The sequence below is a fragment of the Papio anubis genome, chromosome 9, assembly GCF_008728515.1.
Source record: "Papio anubis isolate 15944 chromosome 9, Panubis1.0, whole genome shotgun sequence".
Taxonomy (NCBI): domain Eukaryota; kingdom Metazoa; phylum Chordata; class Mammalia; order Primates; family Cercopithecidae; genus Papio; species Papio anubis.
In genome coordinates, this window is record NC_044984.1 from 115,839,785 (window position 1) to 115,857,360 (window position 17,576).

General features: G+C 52.5%; 1 protein-coding gene across 16 annotated transcripts in view; it reads right to left on the reverse strand.

Annotated features, from left to right (window-relative positions):
* The window catches only part of KDM2B (lysine demethylase 2B), a 153,570-nt gene that overhangs the window by 23,287 nt on the left and 112,707 nt on the right, over positions 1-17,576 (reverse strand). For all 16 annotated transcript variants that reach the window (XM_031650834.1, XM_021923049.2, XM_031650831.1 and 13 more), the window contains one exon: positions 1,657-1,881. In XM_031650834.1, the coding sequence (XP_031506694.1) occupies positions 1,657-1,881 (225 nt within the window). The remainder of the gene's footprint in view (positions 1-1,656; positions 1,882-17,576) is intronic.

Genomic DNA, 17,576 nt, shown 5'->3' on the forward strand with positions numbered 1-17,576 from the left:
TTGTGTTGTTCCAAGGTTCAACTGTATATCCAGAAGAATTCAAAACACGATCTCAAAGAGGTGTCTGCACACCGATGTTCACTGCAGCACTATTCACAATAGGCAACAGGTGAAAGCAACCCATACGTCCATCAACAGATGAACGGATAAAGAAAATTTTGGTCCGGCGCAGTGGCTCACGCCTATAATCCCAGCACTCTTGGAGGCCAAGGTGGGCGGATCACCTGAGGTCAGGAGTTCGAGACCAGCCTGGCCAACATGATGAAGCCCTGTACTAAAAATTTAAAAATTAGCCCGATGTGGTGGCGGGTGCCTGTAATCCAGCTACTCAGGAGACTGAGGCAGGAGAATTGCTTGAACCCAGGAGGCAGAGGTTGTAGTAAGCCAAAATTCCACCGCTGCACTCTAGCCTGGGCGACAGAGTGAGACTCCATCTCAGAAAAAAAAAAGAAAATTTGGTGCAAATACACAATAGAGTATTAATTGGCCATAAAAAAAAAACAAAAAAAAAGGAAACTGTCATATGCTTCAACATGGATGAACCCTGAGGACATTATGCTCAGGGCTATAAACAAGCCAATCCAATCACAGAAAGCCAATTACTGCATGATTCCACCTCTAGGAGGTCCGGAGAGGAGTCAAGCTCTTAGAAACTGAAAGTGGAATGGTGGTTGCCCGGGGCTGAGGGAGGGGAAAGGAGAGCAGAGCTTCAATGGGTATGCAGTTTCAGTTTTGCAAAATGAAAAAGTTCTAGGGATCAGCTTCCCAAAAACGTGCATATGATAATACTACTGTATTGCATACTTAAAAATGATTAATGTATTTTTTTACCACAATTTAAAAAAACAAAACACAAGAAATATGCGTGGAAGGAGATGGGTGAGGTGTCTGGGCCTGGGGGGCATCGGCAGCCAAGGAGGAAGGGCTCACCCTATGCCAGGCTGGGCCTGTAGATGAGCGCACCAAGGCCGAGGAATCCCGTCCCTCCAGCCGAGCCTGCTTTTCCACGGGGACTGGGAGACGACTCCTCCACAGGGAGGATCGCCGGCCCCCGGGGAGCAGCGCCCTGGGGAAGGCAGAGCATGTGGGTGTGTACAAGGCGATTCAAGGGCAAACCCCGCGACCTCGCCCCGTTGCGGAAGTCCACGTCCACTGCCCGGTCCGGGTACAAGACCAGCGGCGCGGGGCCACTGCTGGAGCTGAGGCCAGGCGGTGTGGAGGGGCAGGCCAGGCTCTCCCAGGCGCGGTTCCTCGGCACCATAAATCACTCCTTGTTGGGGGCAGCCCCCTGAGATGGGGCGCTGACCTTCCACCCAGACTTCTGACTCTGAAGGCAGGGCCGGGAGGAAGGAAGGGTCCAGAACCATCACCAACTGGACCGTAATGTTGGCAACGGGGTCACAGACAGGACAGGCTGCTTGTCATCTTTAATGGCAGCAACTTCAAAGTACCTGGGCACCCTGGGAGGGAAGGAGCAGGAGGCCTGAGCCTGCAAAGCGGCCGGCGCCTTCCCGTCCACAGGAAGAGCTCTCGGGCAGTCCACAGCCCCGGCTTCTCTGTGTGCGGAGGGGCGGCCAGAGCGAGCAGCTGTCAGACACGCGGGCCGGCACGCAGGGGCCTGGATCGAGCGCAGGGCTGGACCGGGGCTGCACTCACCGCGATGCACTGCCGCATGATGCAGCTCTGCTTCATGCGCCCGGGGCCCCCGAACTTCTTCATGTCCTTGCAGAAGTGGCACTCTCCGCACTCGGTCCGCAGGCAGGCCTCGCACTTGCGGCATCGCGTCCGGCGCCGCCGAGCTCCTGCCGTTGTCCGGTTGGCGGCCAACTTCACCGCGGAGGCCGGGCCCAGCTTCCCCTTGGGCCGACCCACAGCCCGGTTCTGCAGGGGAACAGACAGAACTGGTCAGATGGGGAGGCTGCAGGCACCGCCAGACCCCCGGAAAGGGTATTAGGGAGCAAACTGTGTATCCCAGAAAAACACGATGGGGGCTCTAAACCCCAAGCCTCAGAGTGTGATCTTTATTTGGAGATGGGGGCTTTGCAGAGACCGTCAGGTTAAACGAGGTAATTCAGGTGAACGCTAATCCAGTATGACTGGTGTCCTTACGAAAGGGGGCCATTTGGACATAGAGATGGACACGCACGGAGTGAACGTGTGTGAAGACACTGGCCTTCCACAGACTGGAGCCCTGTCTACAAGCCAGTAAGTGCCAAGGATGGCAGCACACACCAGGAGCTCGAGGCGCGGGGAAGGACCCTCCCCAAGAGCCCGCAAAGCCAGCCCCGCCCGCCAGCCCACACCTTGACTTCAGACTCCTGGCCTCCAGAACTGGGAGAGAAGAAAGGCCCGTTGTTTTAAGCCACCGGTTATAGCAGCTCTAGGAGAGGAGGACAGAGGGTGCATGCTTCTTGCCACAGCACACCGCTCGAGACCTTCCATGGCCGCACCCACAGGCTCGGACCCTGCCCACCTTTCCCACCTCTGTCTGCTCTCCAAGAAAGACCGCAAGGGGTCACACAATCGGTCTCTGTTCTCCCAGCCCGGAAGGCCAACCCCACCCTGCCAAGCCACTTGGCTGATGCCCATTCATCCCGCCTGGCCAGTTTACAGGCTGCTTTCTTCTGGAAGCCCCTCCTGCCCACCTGCACTGGGTTCAGGGCCCCTCCCAGGGATCCTGTTAGAGCGCTCATGACGGCAATCACCTGTTCCTGTACCGTCCTTCCCTTTGAGACGGGGCACAGAGGGGCACTCACCACAGGTGTCTTGTCCAACACTGCACCTCTGCGAACCAGCCTGGCATGCAGAATGCACTCAACAAACCAAAGCCACCCCAGGGAGGATAGGATAGTAACCTTCAGGTCCCTGACTACTCAGACCTTCCCTAGATGGGTTCCAAATGCTCCCTTCCCTGGGACTCAGAGAAGAGAGACAGTAGGTAGACAGGAGAGCTGGGCTAGTAGCTAAGCCAGGAAAATGGGACAGTCACAGCCCCCGACCTCTGGTTCCCAGCCCCAGAGCCTCCTGCAGACCCAGGATCTACGGGGGAGCCCAAAGCTAGCTCCTGAGGACACTGTCCACCTTGGACCTGCGGTGGGAGGGACAAGGATAGGAGAGCTTTTCTTGTCTGTGGCATCTTTCTGGAGAGGCCGGGGTGGCTGAGAAACGGTGAAGTCCCTAACAGGGAGACACGTGGTCACCTTGGAAACCAGCTGACCTAACTGGCATCTAACACCTAAAGCCCCTTTACAGCTAATTGAACACACTTTGGTCTAGAGTCCCGCCCTCTTCATTTCAGTGACTTGTCATACTTGAATCCCCAAACAAAACCCCATACTTTTGGGAGCACACAGTCCCAGAAGAGCTGTTACTATTCATCCACTCCAATGGAGAAGAAGGTCCACATCACACGGACCCCCTCCCACAACACACCCAACTCCCTGCACCTTAGGGGCTTCCTAGAAACTTCCAACTGCATAGGAAGAAAAACAGCCCCCCTTTCTCCTCCAATATAGCCTCGCCACCACCAACTTTCTTCTCCAGCGCAGTGGTCCCTGTAGAAAGCCCATAGCCTCACGTGCCACCCCTTTGCTGTCAACACCTAAGCAGATCCATTCCTCCGATTCACCTTCCTGCAGCATTCAAGGAGCTTCGAGGCCCCCATCAGCCTGAGTGGCCCTTCAGGAAGCACTGGGACTCTGGGCCTCCATCCTGCTCAACCTGCTGTGAACCCAAAAGAGGAAAGGGAAGTGCTCCCTGGCTCTACCACCGTCATCTCCCACTGCTCTTCCCCAGCTGCTCAGGACCCTCACTTATGCCTGCCCTCTGCTTTGGGGCAGTCCAGCCGGAGGCCTTGTCACAGGGAGGGCAAGCCCTGGACTGCAGGGCTGACTGCAGGGTCGCCCACAGACAAGCTGGCCACCACCAGCCACCTGGGTAAAGGGACCATCCAAAGCAGCAAAGGGCGCCAGGCACAGTGGCTCATGCCTGTAACCCCAGCACACTGGGGGGCTGAGGTGGGAGCATCACTTGAGGTCAGGAGTTCATCACCAGCCTGGGCAACACAGTGAGACCTACAAAAAACTTTAAAAATTAGTCGGGCATGGTGGTGTGCACCTGTAGATCCAGCTACTCAGAAGGCTGAGGTGGGAGGATTGCTTGAGCCCAGGAGTTTGAAGTGGCAGTGAGCTGTGATCATCCACTGTACTCCAGCCTAGGACACAGAGCAAGACCCTGTCTCAAAAAACAAAGAAAATGAAGAAACCCATCCTTACAATGATGGCTGGGTGCCCCCAACATATTCACATAGTCCCACTGTGATTAGCACCTTTGGGGGGTCAAGTCCACCAAGCACTGCGCACGTCCATCCAACTCAGGTCTGGCTGCCCACGTGAGAAGTAAAACAAGATCAGTTTTCAGAGCTTTCTGGATTTGAGAACGGCACAGAGCAGACTGTGAACCTGAAGCTGAGCAACCGACAGAGAGCAGCCAAGGCCAGGCAAGGCAGCACTGACGACCCAGATGACGGCCATGCTGCGTGAGGGTGGGGATTCCCTGAGCACCCCCATCTGTGGTCACCATGGCCATCATTTACTGATGTTATTACCTAACCTTCCCAGTAACAGCCCTGTAGAGGATGCCTTCATGTCCCCATTTTTCATATGAGGAAACTGAAGCCAGTAATTTGCCTATGGTCATGGAACCAGCAGGATGCGTGGACTCCAGATTCGTGCTCTGAACACACTAAACCACAGCAACTGCACGTGCAAAGTGCAGCGAGGGGCCCGCAGACCCACTGGGATGGCCACATGCTCCTGGAAGGGCTTCCCAGCTAGTGCCACCATGCCTTAGTGCAAAGGGTGCCAACAAGAGGTGCAGAGAAGCACAGCTACTTCCAGAGAAGCAGAAACCCAAAAACGTTTCTCCCTGTCGTCACAGCCCACAGTAACACTTTCTGATTCTACCCCTCCAAAGGACAGGTGCCCTGTTACCAGCTCACTCCTCAAATACCTGGAACACAGGCAATGCTGTGGGCGGCGTCTGAGGCCTCCAGTTAGGTGTGAAGTGGCCAGTGTGGGCCACCTCCCAGGACAAAACCAGACCCCCAGAGCCAGAGTCTAAAGACAAGCTTCTCTGGCGAAAAAACTGAAAAAATTCCAGGAGTTCAAAGGAACACCAGGTATCAACAGCCACCGAGCACCTCTGGCCTCCCTGCCCCGAGGACAGTGTCTGGGCAAGTAAAAACGCTGGGCCAATCCAGTCTGAGTCTTGAAGCTCCTATGTCACTGCAAAACAAGCCCATTTGCCTGCACCATCCAAAGCACCTTCTCATCCAACCTATGGAAAACAACCTGCATGGACCTCAGCAGCAGCTGGGACATCCGGGAAAATTACAGAGCACATACCAGATAACATCCCAAAAGAAGAGGTGTGAGAAGCTGTGGTCTCCCGAGACCTTGATGAGGCCCTGTCTAGCCGCTGCCAAATCAGGCCAGGAAGGCTTGTGCCGCCGGCAGTGGCCCCCGCCTGGCTCGTCAAGAGTTGGCTCAGCGACAGGGCGCCAGATCCTAATGAAGCCCACTGAAAAACCCACAGGTAAGACAGACCTCGGAGGCCTCCATTAAAAAGTCCAACTGGGACTCTGCAGACCCAACCAGGAAACGTGATGGCAGAGTACAGAAAACAGTGACACAAAAAGGGGCAAATGGAATAAAAAGGAAGGTGAGTCAGCCAGAGCTGTCTCCTTTTGGCACACAGCTTTCCTCTGTCTTGGTATCTTTTGGGTGCTACCCAAAGTTTCAAATGCCAATTCTTTTTTTTTTTTTTGAGACAGAGTCTCACTCTGTCACCCAGGCTGGAGTGCAGTGGCGGGATCTTGGCTCACTGTAACCTCTGGCTCCCGGGTTCAAGCAATTCTTGTGCTTCAGCCTCCCGAATAGCTGGAATTACAGGTGTGCACCACCAAGCCCAGCTAATTTTTGTATTTTTAGTAGAGATAGTGTTTCATCATGTTGGCCAGGCTGGTCTCAAACTCCTGGCCTCAAGTGATCTGCCCGCCTCAGCCTCCCAAAGTGCTGGCATTACAGGCATGAGTCACTGTGCCTGGCCTCAAACACCAATTCTAACTTCCACTCTAGGACAGAGTAGGAGTAGGACACCCCTGTCCCAGCAAAGGAAGTGACGGCATCCCCAGACATTCATTTACGAACCAACATCCCCAACACCAAGGCCACTTGTTGATTTTATCAGCCCAGGAACCATATCCTCAACACACTATAAAAGGTTAGGAAAATCTGGAACATGAACGCACACATACACACACAACACACAAATATCTTAGTATTCCTACACCCTTCTCCATCAGCAACTCAAAAGCATCGTCCTTTAAGTGAATGTTATCAAGGTTTATTCATTCATCCCATCGATATTTGAGTTCCTCTGGTCTACCAGATACTATCCACCATAAAATGCATGGGTAGAACCTCCTCAATCCCTAGCTCTAAATTATAGTGATTAAAATTACTTGGATTAACCTAAATTAAAGGAAAGACATCCATGTTCACGAATTGGAAGATTTAATATTGCTATGATCAGTTATACTCCCGAAAGTGATCAACAGACTCAATGTGACCCCAAGCAAAATCCCAACTGGGGCTGGGCACAGTGGCTCACACCTATAATCTCAGCACTTTGGGAGGCCAAAGCAGGCGGATCACTTGAGCCCAGGAGTTCAAGACCAGCCTGGCCAACAAAGCAAGACTCCAAAAAAATAAAAAGACTAGGTGAGTGTGCTGTCACACACCTGTAGTCCCAGCTACTTAGGAGGCTGAAGCTGGAGAATCACTTGAGCACAGGAAGCAGAGGCTGCACTGAGCTGAGATCAAGCCACTGCATCCAACCTGGGTGACAGAATGAGACCTTATCTCAAAAACAAAACAAGAATAAAAAACAAACAAAACAAAAACCCAACTGATTTTTCTGCAGAAATTGACACACTATCCTAAAATTCATGAAAATGGGAGAGACCTGGAATGGCCAAAACAATCTAAAAAAGGGGGTGGGGGGTAGAGGGTGGGGCGGTGGCTCACGCCTATAATCCCAGCACGTTGGAAGGCCGAAGCAGGTGGATCACTTGAGATCACAAGTTTAAGACCAGCCTGACCAACATGGTGAAACCCCATCCCTACTAAAAATACAAAATTAGCCAGGCGTGGTGGCGCACACCTGTAATCCCAGCTACTTGGGAGGCTGAGGCAGTAGAATCACTTGAACCCAGGGGATGGAAGTCACAGTGAGCCAAGATTGTGACATTGCACTCCAGCCTGGGAAACGAGTGAAACTCTGTCTAAAAAGGCCAGACGTGGTGGCTCACACCTGTAATCCCAGCACTTTGGGTGGCCGAGGTGGGTAGATCACAAGGTCAAGAGATTGAGACCATCCTGGTCAACATGGTGAAACCCTGTCTCTACTGAAAGTACAAAAATTAGCTGGACGTGATAGTGCACACCTGTAGTCCCAGCTACTCGGGAGGCTGAGGCAGGAGAATCACTTGAACCTGGGAGGCGGAGGTTGCAGTGAGCTGAGATCGCGCCACTGCCCTCCAGCCTGGCAAGAGAGCGAGACTCTGTCTTAAAAAAAAAAAAAAAGACTCTCACTTTCTGATTTCAAAACTCACTACAAAGCTACAATAAACAAGACTGTGATGGTAGTGGCAAAAAGACAGACCTATAGATCAATGGAACAGAATTGAGAGTCCAGAAATAAACTCACATTTTGACCAAATGATTTCTAACAAGGATGCCAAGGCAATTCAGTTGGGTAAAGAATGGTCTTTTCAAGGTATGGTGCTGGGACAAATAGCTATCCACACGCAAAAGAACAAAGGTAGACCCCAACCTCACACCACATATACAAATTAACTCAAAAACGGATCAAAGACTTAAACACAGAGCTAAAATTATAAACCTCTTAGAAGAAAACACAAGTGTAAATCTTCATGACTTTGAATTAGGCAAGGGTTTCTCCGATATGAAACCAAAAGCACAGGTGTCAAAACAAAAAAAAAAGATAAATTAGACTTCATCAAAATTAAAAACTTTTGCTGGGTGTGGTGGCTCACCTGTGTAATCCCAGCACTTTGGGAGGCCAAGGCGGGAGGATCACCTGAGGTCGGGAGTTCAAGACCAGCCTGACAAACATGGAGAAACCCCGTCTCTACTAAAACTACAAAATTAGCCAGGCATGGTTGCGCATGCCTGTAATCCCAGCTACTCAGGAGGCTGAGGCAGGAGAATTGCTTGAACCCGGGAGGCGGAGGTTGCAGTCAGCCAAGATCGCACCTTTGCACTCCAGCCTGGGCAACAAGAGCGAAACTCCGTCTCATAAAAAAAAAAAAAAAACCTAACAAACAAAAAAAACTTTTGTGCTTCGAAGGGCACTATCATGTGCAAAGGCCCACAGAATGGGAGAAAATGTTTGTAAATCATGTATCTAGCAAGCAGTTAGTACTCAGAATATACAAAGAACTCCGATAACTCAATAATAAAGAGATGAATAGGTAATTTTTAAATAGACAAAGGATTTAAATAGCTATTTCTCCAAAAAAGATCTATAAATGGCCAGTAAGCACATGAAAAGATGCTTAACATCACTAACTAATAGAGTATATAATTTGCACTGGAGACTCATTCATTAACCCCCTAATTCACACATCCACCCACCCAAGTGTTTCCTGGCTGTGAATTATGTATCTGATTTGATGCTAAGTGCTGGGACTACAGAAATGAGTAAAATGTGTTCCCTAGTCTGAAAGGCATTACACTCTGGAAGGAGAAAGACATGCAACTACATAAATGCAATGCAACATCATTATGATGACATTAAAAACTAACATCTAGGTTTAGGCAGGAGAATCGCTTGAACCAGGAGGTGGAGGTCCCAGTAAGCCGAGATTGTGCCACTGCACTCCAGTGGCAGAGCTGTTTTTGAGACAGGGTCTCGCTCTGTCACCCAGGCTGGAGTGCAGTGGTGCGATCTCAGCTAACCACAGCCTCGACTTCACAGGACTCAGGTGATCCTCCCATGTCAGCCTCATTAGTAGCCGAGATACAGGCGTGTGTGACCACACCAGCTAATTTTTCTTCTTCTTTTTTTTTTTTTTTTTGAGAGATGGAGTCCCACTATGTCACATAAGCTGGTCTCGATCTTCTGGGTTCAAGTGACCCGACCAACTTGGCCTCCCAAAGTGCTAGGATTACAGGTGTGAGCCCCTGAACCTGGCCAAAAGGTAACACTTAAGTGCTAGTCACTCATCAATATTTGTATAAACAATCTTTTTTGTTTTTCTGGTAGGGATGCGGTCTTGCTATGTAACCCAGGCTGGTCTTGGTCTCCTAGCCTCAAGCAATCCTACCACCTCAGGCTCCCAAAGCTCTAGGATTACCAGCGTGAGCCACCACTCTGTATCAATAATCTATGAGGAAGGAATTACTATTATCTCCATCTACAAGTGAGGAAACTGAGGCATGGCACAGTTAAGTCATCCACCCAATGTCATACTATCAATGAATGAGAAAGCTGAGATACAGACCCAGGCAGTGACTCTAAAGCCTGGACCCTGGCATGCTAACCCAGAAGAGATGCCTCATATCATGGGTAAGGGAGGCTGGAAAAAGCACTCTGGAACATAGGAGGTGATGACTAAGGTGGGTCTTAGAGGGAGGACAGGACCCTGCGTGCCAGGGGTGGGAGTGGGGTTACAGAGTGGATATTCTAGGCAGAAGGAAGAGCAAGAGAGAGATGTGAAACTGCATGACACATTCAAGGAACTGCAAATAGCCCGACACAGCTGCTGGAAAACAGCTCTGAAGTGGCAGGAGCCTCATCCTGCAGGGCCTGGTGTACCACAGTAGGGAACTGGACCCATCAGAGTAAGTTAAAGGCTTCACAACATGACTGTATTCTGGCAACAGTGAGAGGAGTGGATATTTTTGGGGCAGTGGGCAAGACAAAAGACAGGGAGATCAGCTGAAGATGATGAAGGCAGGAGCAGAAGGAATGGAAGGAATGAAGAGGAGGGGATGATTCAGGAGAAGCCTTAGAAGCGGACCCAGTTTTAGAAGACCCGGTGATTGGCTAAACATGGGGTATGCAAGCAGACTTCTGGAGGACTCTTGAGGTTTCCGGCTTGAGCAACAGAACAACAAGGGGGCTCGGGAGAGGGGAGGAAACAAGGACTGTTGTGGGCATGTGGAATCTAAGGGGCCCATGGGACATGCAAGGAAGGTGTTGCCCAGCAAGCAGGTGGAACCAGAGCTAAGGTGCACACCTGGGAACCAACACTACATAGGTGCTCAAACTAGTTAAGTCCATGAGGATGTCCAGGGGAAATGGAAGAGTGAAAAGAGAACCTCCAACAGTCCCCTCAAGGCTGAAAACATTCAAGGGGCAGGCAAGGAAAAGCAACCTGCTGAGAAATGGCCAGAAAGGCCAGACAAGCAGTAGGAGGCTGTGGCATCACGAGAGTCAGGGAAGTTTCAAGAAGGGAGCAGTTAGGAGTTTCAACTGTCAAGATAAGTGAGAAAAACAGTAAAATGTGGCTATATATTTTTACAATTAGTCCCAAGTTTTCCGCTAAAGTACTCCAAATAACGTTACACTGACAGCCCCACAAGGGAAGGCCACAGGCCCCCCAGTTTCTTTGTGCATGCTAATGTTGCACTGTATCACATGACACAGCCGTATTTATCTCAATATTATTCCAGTCCTCAAATCTGCAAGCATGATGGACAGCCCAGGAAAAGCTGGATTTTACCCGTGTTGCAGGCCCCTTAACACACACCTGTAGACTCCAGGGAGGGCTCTGGGTTTTTTAATACATAGAGAGTAAGGAGCAAGAGACTAAAAACACAAGAGCTACCAGAAAGCCCAGGGGATGTGAGGACATTTGAAAAATCTGAGGAAAGCTAAAGACCTCTTCCTCCAAAAATGTATATAGGCATAAAGTAACAAAACTTTTGCATACATTTTCAAGAAGGCTCAGAGACCCCTGTCTTAAAATTTCACTGTTTAAGAAACTATAGGCCAGGTCCGCGGTGGCTCACACCTGTAATCCCAGCACTTTGGGAGGCTGAGGCAGCAGTTCATTTCAGCCCAGGAGTTCGAGCCCAGCCTGGGCAACATAGCAAAACCCCATCTCTACAAAAAATACAAAAATTAGCCAGATGTGATGGCGCCTCTGCATTCCAGCCTGTGTAACAAAGTGAGACCCTGTCTCAAAAAAAAAAAAAAAAAAAAAAAAAAGAGCCCAGGCACACGGTAGCTCATGCCTGTAATTCCAGCACTTTGGGAGGCCAAGGTGGGCAGATCACAACGTCAGGAGTTCCAGACCAACCTGATCAACATGGTGAAACTCCGTCTCTACTAAAAATACAAAAATTAGCCGACCATGGTGGCATGCACCTGTAGTCCTAGTCACTCAGGAGGTTGAGGCAGAAGAATCGCTTGAACCCAGGAAGCAGAGGTTGCAGTGAGCTGAGATCGCACCACTGCACTCCAGCCTGGGGAACAGAGCGAGACTCCGTTTAAAAATAAAAAAGCATTGAGACAAATACCTAATGTATGTGGGGCTTAAAACCTAGATGATGGGTTGACAGGTGCAGCAAACACCATGGCACATGTACACGTATGTAACAAACCTGCACGTTCTGCACATGTATCCCAGAACTTAAAGTAAAATAAAATAGCTATAATTGGTAACAATGGTTCTATGACCACACAAATTTCTGAGAGATTTTCTTCTCCATAATTTCCTGATTTTTTTTCAACAAGCTGTAGTCATTTTTATTTTTATTTTAAAAAATTTTTTGAGGCCGGGCGCAGTGGCTCAAGCCTGTAATCCCAGCACTTTGGGAGGCCGAGACGGGCGGATCACGAGGTCAGGAGATCGAGACCATCCTGGCTAACACGGTGAAACCCCGTCTCTACTAAAAAAAACAAAAAACTAGCCAGGCGAGGTGGCGGGCGCCTGTAGTCCCACCTACTCGGGAAGCTGAGGCAGGAGAATGGCGTAAACCCCAGAGGCAGAGCTTGCAGTGAGCTGAGATCCGGCCACTGCACTCCACCCTGGGCAACAGAGTAAGACTCCGTCTCAAAAAAAAAAAAAAAAAAAAAATTTTTTTTGAGAAAGGGTCTCACTCTGACACCCAGGCTGAATGCAATGGGGCCATCACTACTCACTGCAGCTTCTAACTCCTGGACTCAAGCAATCCTCCCACCTCAGCCTCCGAGTAGTTGGGACTACAGGTGCATGACACCGTACCTGGCTACTTTTTGTACTTTTTTTGTAGATGGGACTTCACCATGTTGCCCAGGCTGGTCCCAAACACCTGAGCTCAAGACATCCACCTGCCTCAGCCTCCCAGAAGTGCTGGGATAACCAGCATGAGCCACTGCACCCAGCCTGTAGTCATTTTTATAGAAAAAATAATAGAAGCTTTTTTCACTTCAAGAGAAAATAAATAAAACTGACCAGGCACAGTGGTTCGTGCCTGTAATCCCAATACTTTGGGAGGCCAAGGCGGGAGGATCACTTGAGGCCAGAAGTTCAAGACCAGCCTGGGCAACATATCAAGACCCCATGTCTATATAAATAAAAAATAAAAAAATTAGTAGCTGAGTGTAGTGATGCGTGCCTATAGTCCTGGCTACTTGGGAGGCTGAGGCAGGAGGATTGTCTGAGCCCGGGAGTTCAAGACTGCAGTGAACTATAATCATATCACTGTACTCCAGCCTGGGTGACAGAGCAAGACCCTGACTCAAAACAAAAAACAAGATGGAACAAGAAGTATTCTAAAAGCCCTCCTTTAGGAGACACCTCTTCAACTTGGAAAGCAAGCTGAAAAATTTTCTGACACATTTTGTACTAAAGAAGCAAATGAAGTCTGTGGGAGAAGGTCCCACCAAGGGTGCACACCAGCAAAGAGTGCACAAGGGGTCTCCCGCCAACACGGCTCACTCGCCGCGGGCCCATCCCCTGACTCCTGTCCCACAGGTTGTGACACCTGGGGAAACCCAGGCTGCTGAGGGAATGCATGGGGAAGACAGGCCAGCGCTGCACCACAGGTCTCACGTGGGGATGAGACGTGCACAGGCTTGGAAGGCGAAGCAGCCAAAACTGATGGGGTGGGCGTGAGGACTACACCAGCTACAGAGATGGACCGGGCGGCAGCAGCAGCCTCCCACCAGGGCCTCCCTCCGAGGGGTCCTTTGATCCAGCAGGCGGGCAAGTCTACTTGTTCATCCACACTCCAGGGCTTGGCAACCTCTCCTCATGAAGGACCTTCTCCTTTGGTGCCAAACCCATTCAGCAGGGTGGGGCAGAGGTAGAGAGAAACTTTGAGAAGAGCTGGGTCTGGAGCCCGCAAGCTGAAGACTCCAGAGACCCTGGCTCTGCTTTGGAAGATGCAAATGCCTTCGAGGTCCTCGGAGGAAGCCACTCTTCTCAGGCCCAGGCTGAGAAAACTGTTGAGGAAAGCATGCAGGGAGGCAAGGGGAGTGTCCCCCAACTGCAGGGTACCTTAGCTGACAAACATCTTCTCTGTTGGGACTATGAGACAAACCTGCCCCCCACTGCCCTTGCGTAGATGTCGTCTCCCTGAATGCACCGAGTGGGGAAAAAAAAATCATCTTAAAGTGAACAATACAACCTCAAGTTGTTGCTAAGGACTCCACAAACGCCACAATCAGCTTGACCAATGTGAGGAGGAAGAAAAAAAAATTTAGCTACAGTGAAAACAGGTCCCCCTCTTTTTTTTTTTTTTTTTTTTTTGAGACAGAGTCTCGCTCTTGTCGCTCAGGCTGGTGTGCAGTGGCGCGATCTCGGCTCATTGCAATGGCAACCTTCGCCTCCTGGGTTTAAGTGATTCTCCTGCCTCAGCCTCCTGATTAGCTGGAATTAAAGGCACCGGCCACCACCTGGCTCATTTTTGTATTTTTAGTAGAGACAGGGTTTCACCTTGTTGGTCAGGCTGGTCTCGAACTCCTGAGCTCAACAGATGCACCCGCCTTGGCCTCCCAAAGTGCTACAGGTTTGCGCCACCACGCACGGCCTACAGGTCCTCTCTTAACAGAAGTCTCTCTCAGGAGTGGCAGGACCCGAAAACATGTTTTTAACCCAGAGACACAATAAGTCTTGCAGTGTCAAAGATTGTATCTAGAGGCCATAGGGTGTGACCAAATTTAAAAAACAAACAAAAATCAGCTAACAGGAACCCCAATCCTGAAACACCAAAGCTCAGTGGAGACATCAAAGCCCCGCTGACACAGAATACAGACATCCTACGAATGAATGACCAAATGCCCCAGAAATGGCAAGCTGTCACAGGTTTAAGTAGACCCCAAACTGAACTGAAAACCTTCAAAGCAGGAATTGAAGTGTGAGCTATGGAACAAGACTTTGAGAGCCATTCACATGTAGGGCTACTGACTTGATAAAAGTTCAAGCCAAAAGCACTTGAATCGTCCCTGGGTTAATCCAATCCGAAAGAGCATTGAGATTCCAAACACCTCAAAAGGCACACGTGCCTGAAAATTCTCCAGCAAAGCTGAAAAAATAAAAGCCTGTTAGGTAAAACCACTTAATACTACGTATGATACGATTTAAGCGCAGCCTATAGAGCACTTCCTCAATTGCACCTAATGACGGAAAAAAAAAAAAAGTTACCACATTTTGGCTGGGTCATTCCATAACACCTTTACCCCACCACGATTATAAATAAGCATTTTATTTACTCAAGTCCGTCCAATGCCACATGCTAACTCAACCCATCCCATTCTTAATTCCTTGGACACGTCTACCTGGCCTGCGTCCTGTTCCAAGCAATATTTTGCAGATTATCCTTCGTAAAACCTCAACTTTCTTCGCCTTCTTCCTAAACGCGAACCTTCCCGGAGTAAATTCACGCCGTAAACACACCCAGGGCTTTGTTTTACACATAGATTTCTCCCCCTGGTCCCGAGAGAGGTTGCTTTTCCTTCTGAATCCACCGAGGCCAACTCCTGCCATCTGGGGTCGCGGCTTCCTCCGCCGCCGCTGCCGTGAGGACTCGCCCGGGTTCCGGGTGGCCCGCGTCGGCCCGCGGCTCGCACCCCTTCCTGTCTCCGTCTGCCCACGGCGGGCGGCGGGCGCGCGGCGCCCAGACAAAAGCTCGGGTCGTCGGGCCCACGGGCCCCGGGAGCGCTCCAGCCCCGAGGCCGAGGGTCCTGGCGCAACTTTGCCAACGCAGAGGCAGAAGGCGCCGGCGCCCGCGGGGTCCCGGTGCTCCCAGGTCGGCCGGCACGCGCGTGGGCCGCGGGCTAGGGCGCCGGGGGAGGGCGCGGCGCGCCCCGCGGCCGCCGGCAACTTGCCCCGGGCCGTGGCCGGCGCCCGGCAGGCCCGCCCGACGGCGAGGCCCGGCGGCCCACATTGTCCCCGCGGTGCCCGATGGCCCCCAGCGCGCTCGCTCGGCCGCACACGGCCCCTGCCCGGGCCGGCTGCGGGCCTGCGGCGCTCCTCCACGCCCCGCTCGGGCCCGGCCCCGGCCGCCCCGCCGGCAGCGGCGGCAAAACTCTCTCCTCATCGCGGCGGCTGCGGCGTCGCGGCCGCCCTCGGCGCGTCAGACAGGCGGTCGGGAGGTCGTGCGGCGGGTCCCTCCCTCAGCCCCACCCCGGGCCGCCGACCTGGTCCGGCTCCGATTCATAGTCGTCGTCCTCGGCGCTCACGGACATGGCCATGGCTCATGGTGGGCCCAGGCTCGCGCGCGCTGACATGGCTGGAGCGGCGCCGCCGCCGCCGCCCGCCCGGAGCAGGCTCGGCTCGCCCTGGCTCGGGCTCGGGCTCGGGCTCGGGCTCCCGCTGCCGCGAGGAGGGAGCCGCGCCGCGCGCCTCGCACGCCCGCGCGGGAGGGGGCGGGGAGGGGCCGGCGGGGGAGGGCCGGGGCGCTCATGCATATGCATGAGGCGAGCCAGGAAGGGGCTGGCCCCCCGGGCGGGCGGGCCAATGGCGCGGCCGCGGCGCTGGGGCCGCACACAAAGGGAGCCCGGCCTGCGGTGACACGGGGGCGGGCCCGCCGAGGGCGGCCCCTCGCGGCCGGAGCGCGGGGACTGGGGCTGCCTGGGGGCGTGCCCCGCGCCCCGCCCGACCCGGCCTGGCCCGCGCGCCGCGGGATGCACATGGGTGGCTGCACGCCGCCACCGCTGCAACAGGAAATGCGCGCCCGGCCTGGGGTGGGGTCTTTTGTGTGGTCCCGTGGGGCGTCTCGCGGAAGCCCGGGGACGTCCGGGCCGTGGGGGACGACCCTGCACGCGACGCCAGGAGCGAGTCTCCAGGTCCCTGGCAGCAGGCACACGGGCTGCCGGGTTTGCACTCGCTCCAGGACCAGGACCTGAGGCGCACGAACCCAGGAACCCGGGAACTCCCGACCCAGAGCCTGCAGGACCAGTGGCCTGGATAAGATCTGAGAGCCCAGTCTCCCCCGACGCGGGCGGTTGGGCTGGGTCGGCCTCCTGGCGCTGCACCTCCGGCACTCGGGTTCGCCTTTGCAGGGTCGAGTAGTGCAGGCGAGAGTTCCACTCGAGCCGCCTGACGGGGGCTGTCAGAACGCCCTGACTCTGCCCTGAGGTGGGCGCCCCACTCCCTTGGACAGAAACCGCTTTCTCACTCGACCTCGGAAAGGTGGAGGACGTCGCAGGCCAGAACCCAGCTCTCCTAGGAGACTGGCTGCCCCTTAGGCTGGCTGGGAAGGTGTGGGTTTCTGAATTCTTAAGCTGCAAAGGTTCCTAGCGCTCACTCCAGCTGCAGCCCACTCCTGAAGAAAAGTGTTGCTAGAAATCCGGATAGATCTTCATTCATTCAAAAAAAAGTCTACCGGGCACTTAAGCCAGCAGCCTCTCTGAAAGAGCTCATGACCATGAGCTAGAACGACCAAAGCTGTTATAAGCATCAAAACCATAGCAAACACAAGCTAAGGAGGACTTGGCATACAAATCATCCACCTGTCCAAGGTAACACTAAATATGCGCACCTGTACCTGTTCAGTTTCTCTATCCGTATTAGGGGAAGGATTTACCAAGGGCTTGATAACCTTCTGTAAAAACATCAGAGGCTTTCCCAAGAATAAGCCACGAAATCAGGTGACCATCTCTGCAGTGGCCATCTGTTAGTCACATCCAGGCCACTGGCCACGAAATCCAGTGAGAACAGAAGGGACAGGCAGGCTGGTCCTGGCCTGGCCTTTCAAAGAAGGCAGGCTGTGTGCCGGATACCTTGTAAACAAAACTCGGGAGGCTTCTAGCAGAGTCGGCAAAAGTGAATAAGCAGGGATGTCAGTTTTACTGAGTGGATTTTAAAGTCTGAAATTTACACACCCACTATAGAAAAAATCCCAGTCGACTTGCTCTTTCCTGAAACATATCTGTTCTGAGTTTCCTTCCTCACTCTTCTCTGTTTTTTTGAGACAGTCTCACTCTGTTGCCCAGGCTCGAGTGCAGTGGTGCGATCTCGCTCACTGCAACCTCCACCTCCTGGGTTCAATGGATTC